Source organism: Pygoscelis adeliae, unplaced genomic scaffold, assembly GCF_000699105.1.
Source record: "Pygoscelis adeliae isolate BGI_AS28 unplaced genomic scaffold, ASM69910v1 Scaffold546, whole genome shotgun sequence".
NCBI lineage: Eukaryota > Metazoa > Chordata > Aves > Sphenisciformes > Spheniscidae > Pygoscelis > Pygoscelis adeliae.
In genome coordinates this window covers 97,650-107,657 of record NW_008824951.1, presented here as the reverse complement: position 1 = coordinate 107,657, position 10,008 = coordinate 97,650, and the positions used below count along the sequence as shown (strand labels likewise).

Genomic DNA, 10,008 nt, shown 5'->3' with positions numbered 1-10,008 from the left:
GAGTGTCTGTGTCCCTCCACTTCCTTAAAAGCCCACCTCATAATGGCTTGATGAACTTGAGAAACCCACCTAGAGGAACTCTGCATTCTTAAAATTAAAATACTTTCCCTAAAAGGTATATATTACCATTCCATGGAAGTCACTATGAGAAAATAATCTTTCCACTTACAGCTTATTCAGTGAGTCAGGTATTTGGTATTCATTAAATGTAATTACAGTTTAATTGGAGTTTAATCTCTTTTTTTTTTTTTTTTTCCTTCCTCCGAGTTCAGTGCTGTAAGCCAAGCAGCCGAAGAAACGGAGAGGTAGAAACCATTGAGCTTCTTTCAGTTGCCACACATTTAATAAAGTAGACCCCTGCGGTTTGTGAGAGGGCTTATATTTTACAAGTAGGTTGAGCTGGTCTGCATGGAATACTCCTGGGTGGTGGTGGGGCTGTCAGCACCTCTCGACTGGACGCTATGGCTTCTGGAGGCTTGGATGTGTGTGCAGGCAGCAGGGCGTGCTCCTAGGCTGTGTTTGATCTTTATTTTATGAAAACGTGAGAGATGTGTAGCTTCAGGAAAGTGCCATATGAAGTGAAATCCTGTAGTGTGCACTTGTTTTAATAATGATTTTTTTAATTACTTGGGTGCATTGATGGCAAGCTACTGACCTCCGATATTCAATATGTTAAAAGACAGTTTTGTCAGTTGGAAGGCAGACAGAAAAATTATCTGTTTTCCATGTGCCTCAAGCTATCCTGGGCAGACAATGGCAGAGGCCCATGAGACTGCATCTTTTTATGCATGTGTCTAGCTTTAAACAGCCAAGCAGTCCGGGTACAGTCAGTAGGACTGTCTGTTGGCAGGACCTGTTCTTAAGGAACCTCCTGAAAAACAGGGTAGACCAGGGTTCTGGAAGAAAGTGGTTTTCTTCAGATTTCATTCAGTTGTTTTAAATACAATTTCGAAATGCAGAGGGATGCTGTGATGGACTATGGGAAATCGTGCGTGCTGGCTGCCCAGTGCAGGGGAGGATGACTAGGTCCACTCTGGGTCTCGCTTACCAAGCGAGAGATGTTCTAACTAATCTAACTAGATGTTCTAATTGCACATCTAACACTGTGCAATTTTGGTGTCACCGCAGTAGCAGGGGAATGGACAGAGACCCCAGTAGTTACCGCTGCCTGTGTAAGTCAGGGCAGCATCAAAACTGGTGAAATGCATGTTGAAAAAAGGCAGCATTTTGGGCATCGTGGTGGTACATGAAACAGAGGGCACCACTGCTCCCCAAGTGGATCCTGCCCTGCTGAGAGTTTGCTGTTTTATGGTGTTGGTAGGAGCCCCCCTACATTTCTGTGTTTGGGATGAAGCTGTGTCCTTGCCTGTGGCTGTGGAGGTGCCAGGGTCGCTCTGCTGTGGCTGGCTCCTCGCCAACGTCCACATGGGTCACAGGAGGATGTTTTGGTTGCAGCAAGATGGACAGGAGAGGAGACCTCTCTAATGATCTTTTGAGTGCTGCTCTGACGCCTGCTTTCTGTTTGTCTCTCATTTCAGCTGACTGGGATTATTCAAGGCATGGTGGATGGGCAGCCAAGCCTCCAGCAAGTGCTTGAGGTAAGCAGAGTAACCTTTAGTTCCTGAACCCTGACCTCTGGTTCTGTCGTTCCCTCTTCATCTTTCCCTGCACCCTCCCCTTGCTGAGAATCGAACCGCGTAATTTGACTATGATTACAGCTTCATTAGAATAACATTTGCTGTCACATTGGTGACATGCTGCTGAGAGTATTGAACCATTGATCTGTCATCTCCAGCTGTTCATGTCAAGGGTGCTGACAAGAAATCCAAACTCCTGCCAGTAGATAGGAGAAGAGGCGATTCTTGCTTGAGTCGGTTTTAAAGCACCAAGACATTGCTCGAGACCACTGCTCTGCGAGCTTCTGCCTTCATTTTCTTTCCCCTCTCTCAGCACTTTATTAAATTATTTTTTTCTACCTATTTAAATGCTCAATAATACATGTAGTATAGAAAGAAAATGCCTCTAAAATCTAATCTGGAGGATGTGCGAATGCAGATATAGCCCTAGTAATGTCATCTGCTTAATGTTGAATTCCTACAGCATTTAGGGCTTAATTAGCTTGGAAGTATTTCTCCATCAATAGCTTTTGTTGGTAGTCAAATAGTGAAGGAAACCTCCTCAAGCAGAGCCCGCTCGGACTGCAGGTTGCTGTTCAATGCATTGTCTCTGTCAGGATTTCCACCACTGTGTCACCTAATTGTTCCTAATCAGAACAATTGCAACAATTGCTTATGTGAGGAAATCAAATTAAAGGCTTTAAAATCCTCCATGGAGACAGCACTTCACGGGCGCTCACATCAGGGAGTTTAGAAAGGTTACCGCTGCTGTCCCTCGCTCCGGGAAGCCTTGTGCGGGGCTGGCTGTAAGATCCCAGCAGCCCAAGGGAGGCAAAAATGGAGCTGAGAGGCTGGATGCTGCTTTGCGGGGAGCTTTATGCCAGAGGGACATTGTACAGTGGGTCGCAGAAAGAAGTGCCGTCCTCTGCCGGAAAGGCTGCGGCAGTGACACGAGACCGAAGACGGTGCTCTGTGGAGGTGATGTTTCGCATCCATGCAAACTCCCAACTCTCGCCGGTCCCTGGTGCTCTCCAGAGAGCACGTAGCAGCAGTGCATGTCCGTAAGCATACAGATACCTGTGCCTGCTTCCCCAGGAGGGAGAGCCCTCTTTGCCTGGATGGGTGAACGTACATCACCGCTGGAGTATTACAGAAAATGGTTCATTCAGTTTCTACGGGAGCTTCTTACAGCGTGGAAACATTTCTGTAGAATTTTTTTTTTTTTTTGGACTGAAAAGGTGTTCATACAGCAGCATGTTTCTAGGTTAAAATGAGATTCAGGTCATGCAGCTTCTGGGGCATGCTAGTTTATTCAGGAGCAGAAGGTGTCAAGCAGGGGAAAAGAGGAGGGATTTCTCTTGCTAAAGCACTGGAAATGCTGCTAGTGAGGCTGCATAATAGCAGCTGATTGCCTGTCACCTGCCACCGGAAGATTCTGGGCATGTCATTTGCTAGTTCTATCTGGAATAAGTGTCTGTGCAGGGGTTTTAGTCTAGGTTAGTTCCTCCTGGTTAATCCCTGAGGTGGATGTGTATCCTGCAAGTTAACGTGGCCCATTTCTGAAGTAGATCCAGAACATCTGTCCCTTTGGGAAGCTGATCAGGAATAGTGGATTCACTTTAAATCCACGCTGTACCCTGAGCAAGCACCTCCTTGGAACTCTAAGGAGGAAAGAGAGACCCAGCCTGGAGAGGAAGGGGACGCGTGGCTTTGCTTGTTACTACCGCACAGTGCCTGTGTGTGCCCAGCCCTTCTATTTCTCCCCCTCTCCCATATCCCCTTGGAGCTGTATGAATCGGAGCATGTCAGAAATGCTGCAGGTGAGGGATGCCGTCCCAGGGTGCCTGTGTTTTCTCCTCACTGGAGGGGACACAAGTTATGCTCACTGTGAGCCCATGTGGTACAGGGAAAGGAAGAGTGGAGGAGGAATTCCAGGTAACAGTGCAGTTGTATCATCCTGTTAACGCTGCACAACTTCCATCCCTCCACGAGCAGAGCTGCTGTGGTGTCTGATAAGATCATCTCTGCTCTGGTTTCCTATCAGAAATCTTCAAAGGTCCAAACGTGCTGTTGTTGAGATGGCAAGCAAAGAGAGAAGAGAGAGAGGGAGAGGGTGGATAAGATCACAATTTTCTTCTCTCTTGATTGCAAGCAGCTTATCTGTTGTGGCTCGGCCTGTCTGCAAAACTCATCCCCTTTTCTTGCCTTCCTTTCAGAGGGTTGACGAGTGGATGGCGAAGGAAGGCCTCTTAGATCCCAGCGTCAAGTCGATTTTTGTGACCTGTGGAGACTGGGATTTGAAAGTGATGTGAGTATGGAAGGGGAGGGAGATTTTTCTGGGCTTTATTGCGCCATGCTTGCCTGTAGCGTGTGTCTTTGTCCTTACAAGCCTTCGACTGTCCTAGTTTTTGTTTCCTAGGGAAATTGTTGTTTGCCATGCATAATTGGGAGCGGAAGGTTAAGACGACAGGTAGGTGCTGGGTATAGTGCAAGATCACTGCCTAGGATATTCCCTACAGTGAATGAATCCTTTCAGAACCCCAAGAAAGGTTTAAACTGGAGCTTTGTGATGTTTTCCCTTTTATCCAATATGCTTTCCAAAAGGATGGGTATTTCTGAGCGCATACATGGAACTGGGTTTCTGTACACCCAAATCAAGCAACGGTCCTTACCTGACTTGCACATGCAAGGTTTTCTCTCTGTCATCTTGGCACACTAACTGGATGTGAATCACAGAGCAGTCTTTGGAAGGAGAGTACTAGCCAAGTCTGGCATACTTCGTCGGTGTTCTAATCGTTAAGGTCATCTTCATCAGCTGGGCAACTGTATCTGGAGAGTACCAGGTGGGGACCTGCACTGGGATCTGCAAGTGTCAGTGTATGTGCGTATTTTGTTATGAAAATAGCTAGACCACCAACCTAAAATCTGTAAGATGTTTGCAGATCAGTGTCATATTGTGCTGAATTGACTTGGATTCCTGTAATCTCGCTTCAGCTTTTCATTTCCTCAGAGCGCTGGGTAAAGACTCCTGTTGTTATCACACTGGTAAAGCATGGGCTTGACACATCCAATGCTAAGCTGACATCCACAACTCGTTAGCAGTGTTACTTGGTTTTCTGTGTGACATTGGTTTCCCCAAGTCGGAAGCCTAAATAAACTGTATACAGCCTGGGAGCAATCAGCACCAGTTCTTCCCTGCAGAGTGGTCTTTGTAGAGTGGCAGCCCCTTGCCTCTTCTTGGTGTGATAAGTGAGACATGAGATATGAGGACTGAAGCAGCAGCGCAGGCGCTACTGGAGATGAGAAATTTGCCATGCTCCAGACAGGAGTGTGGTATGCAAGCTTTTGAGTCAAATGCTGGGTCTCTGCTGGGGCCGTGTCCAGAGCTGGTAAATATTGCCAATTCCTGTGTTACTGGTTTAAATTAAGTGAGGCTTATTTTTCTTTATATATCATGTTTAAACTTTTATTAGAGACCAGCACCAAGACAGCTGCAGGGATGTGCTAAACTTCTGTTTCTCATCTGTTCTCTTTTCTCAGTTCTTTACTCCTGTACTGCTGTTCTGAGAGTCCAGTTTACTGCTTTTGGTGATGGTTGTGAGGAACAGAGTTATCTGTGCTCAAAGCCCATCTTTCCACCGCTTTCACAGTGGGATAACAAGGTTTCCAGATAACGACATCCTAACTTGGTGTGTGTTTGGAGTGGGCAACCTTCTGGATGGTTTTTTTTTTTTTTGCTTCAGAGGTCTACAGTGGGCAAATAGAGGTAAAGATGAGCCCCATTTCTGGTGAGTCATAGGGGTTGTGGGGTGAGCTGGCTCAGCAGGACATGCAGTTCTGGAGCAGAGATACTCGATTCGCCATTTGCGGTGGTCTCTTGCATGGATTGTAACTCACTAGTCAGCTGGAAAAGAAGACTCCACTCCTGGCCATGAGGTTGCAGCGAGTGCTTCATTTCTCCCTCTTCCTTTTAAAAAATGTTTTTAAACCATTAACTTCAGAATTCAATCCTGAAGCATCTCCAGGGCAAAGCAGAAAATACATTTTGTGTTTCCAACCACATGGATAGCGGGAGTCTGGCTGCAGCCACTTGGTGAGTAGCACATCACGCCGCTCCCTCGCCGATTGGGTGCAGCAGCGTGTAGCGTCACATCTGATTAGCGCCGTGCCAGTGAATGAGGCTTGAGTGAGGACTCCCTGCCAGCTCTGACTTGTCTCATTTCCCATTACTTTTATCCGTCACCACAAATGCCGAGTCTCCCTCCTGAACTAATTAAGTTTGCGTGTGTTTAGACACATTGCCAAATAGGGTTTAGCAAAGCAGAACTGAGCAACTCTTTTTAAAGAGGGAAGGCAGAAAGCTGAAACAAGGCCGCTCGGAGAGGGAGATAGAGCCTCAGAGGTGTGGAACATCTAGGACGTATTCCAGGAATCACCCCATGCTTCCCTACAAGACTTGTGGTGTAGCTGGTGCCCTTTGTTACCGTGTGGACACCACGTGCTGGGCACAGAAGGCACTGGGGCAGTGGGAAGGGACGTGGTGCTGCTTGTCCACATTTGGAGGAGTGTGTTGGTGGAAACATTGCGTGTAGAAACCCTGCTGGGTTCCAGAGAAATTCAGGACAATGAGGTGAGTGCAGCGCTTCCTGGCTTAGGGAGTGGCAACTTGGGGCAGGTCCATTCCTAACTCTGCTGCTCCTTTTCTCAGCTCCCTTAGTAATGACAGCTGCTTGCACAGCTGCCCATGAAGCAAGCTGCGGTCCTCTTACCCAGTGTCTCGTGTGGTTTGGAGTTCCTGTCCTCTGTTCTCCTTAGCTGGGCTGGTGGTGGGAAACCATGCAGCCTTGTTCCTGGCTTCTCCAGCAATGACCTGGGCATTTAGTTTGGCTTCTGTCTGCATGTGCTGTTGAAGAGGTGATGCATGGTATCTTCTGGACAGGCCTGTCTACTGTGGGTGTTTCCAGTGGGTGCCACTGGTAGGTGGCCAGGGCACTGGGGTGAGCAAGCTGTGTGGGCGGTAGTGGCTGGAACAAAGAGGAGGAATATACAAGCCTGTCGGTGGTGGATGTGGGGTCAAGGTGTGAGCAAATAGCCCTGTCAAAGCGAGGAGTTGCAATATGTGTAGCACTCCTAGCTCAAAGAAAAGCACCAGAGGAGTAGCAATTGTCAAGGTACTGCGCTCTGCTGATGGTGTCTAGCACTATCTGAGTCTGCAGGATTCAAGATGGAAACTCAGCTGCTAAAGGACCTGTGAAGCCTCTGCTTGGCTTGGGGATCTTCAGGGAGTGAGGCACTGTATGGCTGCAAACTTGATTTGAGCATTGGAGCTTTCTTGGAAGATCACAGAGCTGTTTGTCTGGCTTCCCTCTTGACAACAGGGAACACTAGTCACAAGGAGCTGGGTGCCCGGAAGAGGACAGCAAGCATCTGGGAAGGGCTTATGGAGGTTCAGCATGAGTCAAGGTCCTCGGCCGTGCCACCAAAGGCTTTGTCATGGGCGTGGTGCACCATCAGAGAGAGAGTCCCTGTTGGAGGGATTTGGTTGCTGCTGGAGAGAGCCCGTTGCGCGAGAGGGCTCAGAAATGGAGCGCTGATCCTCTACTGGCTGCGCTTGGATCAACTGGCTTTCAGCACTCGGTGTGTGTGAACCAGGGGAGTCGGGGAGACAGCAGCTCTCCTGCCGCCCCCCCCCTTTCCCTCTTGTTAAGATGCAATTTCTTTAATGAGGAAAACCTCTTGAGTAGGAACATCACCTTTCTGAAGGCTTGTCCTGACAAGGCAGTTCAAGCCGACAGAGTCGCATATCAACTTCAGCAAATATCAGTCACTCATTACAGAGACTCTTCTCCCCCCCACCCCCCAGCAACACCCCTCGTTCCCAGACAAGGGAATGAATCACACTCCTGCTCTTGAATACATCATGACAAGTCGTGGTTCTAATGAGAGAGGGCCATTCATTCTGGGTGGAAAGTTCCCTGTGTCGACACAGAAATGTTATTAATTAAAGAGAGCTACCTGAAGCAAAAGATGAAAGGAGCACCAGACCTGCCAAGCTAAAATATGAGTGGGGATACAGCCTCGTTAGGCACACGGTCCTCGGGCCTCTGAGTGCTCAGCAGGAGGATTCCTTTAGCCTGTTGCAAGGAGCTATCCTCCAAGTTTAACAGCTCCAGGGCTGGATTCAGACACCTGGTGTAGTCTGCTTTAGTGCTTGGACCTCATCCTGCACCTAGGATGGAACTGTCACTAGTGATTAAGCAAATTGCATTGATGGGGCATTGGGTGGTGAGGGTAACATGCTTCTGAAGGGCTGAGGGAGCCGCTGACTGCAGGAGACGGTTTTAGTGGAAAGAGGGTACTCGGTGTCTACCAGGGTTGAGCCTGTGTAATGTAAGCTCTTTAGTGTGGTTTATCTCCTCTGAAACGTCAAATTGCCTCCCTCCGTGTATGGAACCGGTTTACCTGCTCTTAAGCACAATGTGAATTAATCTTGGCAACCAAAGAAGCATTTTTACTGTGTGTTCATAGAGCTGAGATATGGTGAGGTTAAGTGATATGCCTGTGGTCATGCAGGCAGGCAGAGGCAGAGAAAGGAGCTGAATCTCAGACCTCCATCTTAATGTCAAGAGCATCAGTTAATCCTTCTCCTTCCAGTTTTGGATCATTCTGCAAACACATTGAATATAGGTAAACATGCATGTAGGCTTTGGTCTGTATACCTCCGACATGAAGATGCTTGTTCTGCACTTACTGTGGCTGATCAGAACATGCTAATTTATGTCTTTACAGGAAACTACTGCTCAGAAGTTTTTTATTTCCTTAAGTAAGTGTTAAAAGGCAAGTACTCTCTAATACAGTGATAAAACACAGTGAAGTGTCTTGAAGTGTTTATAGCCCTTGGTGCTCTTCCTAGGTTGCATATTAGTAAATTCTGAGCAGTAAATTATACCATTGCTTAATTTTATCTTACTGTTTTAATTCTTTCTTTGCAAGTTAGCCAGGCTGGGAGGATGCTTGTCTTCTCAGACCAGCTCCAAGTGTGTCAGTGGGTTGGTCTTTCCAGCCTTCTGTCCTGGAGGCTTGGATTGAGATCAGCCTTAGGTCATGAATGAAGAAGGATTGATGGTATTAGTGTCCCCCTGTGCATGCTGTTCTTTATCACAGGACTGGGAGGGGGTTGGTAGCCTCTGCCTGGGGGAGAAATTGCAGACAGCCACTGAATGGAGTGAGTGGGACCGCTTGGGTAGCCGTGGGGAAAGGCAGGAGAAGGTGTAGGGTGGGCTGGTTGGGTGGCAGCAGGGCGGGACGTATGTTCAGAGGGTGGCTTTGAGAGTAACAAGAAAGAGCTGGTAATGGAAAGATAACATAGTAATCTGCATTTAAAAATACTAAACCTATTCCTTTCCCACTGAGATCTTTGGATTAGCTTGTTGTTTTTGTTGCTTTTAGTGGGGATCATTTTGCTGACCAAGCCTACGGTGTTTCTCTTCACACAGTTACATTGGCTGAAGGAAGAGGGTGGTGTGAACTACAGTGCAGGGACGGGACTGAGTATCCAGGGTCAGGAACCTTTCAAGTCAGCTTTGCTGATGGAGTCGTTCATGTAATTACATCCTAAAGTGCTTTGCCAGAGCTAAGCGAGGCAGCCTTGTGAGCATGCTCTTCTCTAGCACTTACAGGGAGTAGCACTGACCCCATTCACTTCTGCGACCCTGCAGTCCAGCGTTTTGTTTTTAAAGGAAATGGTATCACTTATGCAAAATAAACTTTGGATTTTAAGGTTCCCACTCTGGTTCACTCTTATTTAAAATGAATATAGCACACTTGACTTTTTTGTTATCCTTCTGCAGCGGTTCGCCGGCTGTCTCCTGTTCTTGCCTTTGTTTGAAATCCATTGGTTGCATGAGCTTCTGCAACTTATGTTGTCTGAGATGTGTAATTCTGGGAATGCCTTTGTGTTAGCTTTGGACATGAAATCTTTGCACAGGGATCATCATGCAATGGACTATCACCTTCAGGTCTGCTACTTGTCTGGTGCGTCATAGCAAAGACATTTGTCATAGTCATGGCTGTAGTGGCCATAGATTTATTGAGCTGTGATGCCCGACGCACTCCGGGGAGCACAGACTCTGCTGCCTGGGAATTAGGACCAAAGAAGTTGGAAACAGCGTGAAAGATGGTGGAGAAACTTGGAATAAATTTACAGTGTAGGGGGAATGAGACAGGCATTGCATCAAGTACTTTATTTCCAGCCATTGGGATGGGGTAGTGAATGGAGAAGGTGGATTTTCCATCCCTGGGTAACTTAACTCAAGCTATGTTTTGGAAGCAGTCACACTGAACTAATGCAAACCCGCTGGTCTCAGCGTCATATGCTCAAAAAGAAAGAAAC

At 47.4% G+C, this 10,008-nt stretch overlaps 1 protein-coding gene across 1 annotated transcript in view; it reads left to right on the top strand.

The window, feature by feature from the left end:
- Positions 1–10,008, top strand: part of ERI3 (ERI1 exoribonuclease family member 3) — a gene marked incomplete at its 3' end in the record, with an annotated part of 88,963 nt that overhangs the window by 20,283 nt on the left and 58,672 nt on the right. The window contains exons 3-4 of the mRNA XM_009325603.1: positions 1,539–1,598; positions 3,833–3,924. Of these exons, the coding sequence (XP_009323878.1) occupies positions 1,539–1,598; positions 3,833–3,924 (152 nt within the window). The remainder of the gene's footprint in view (positions 1–1,538; positions 1,599–3,832; positions 3,925–10,008) is intronic.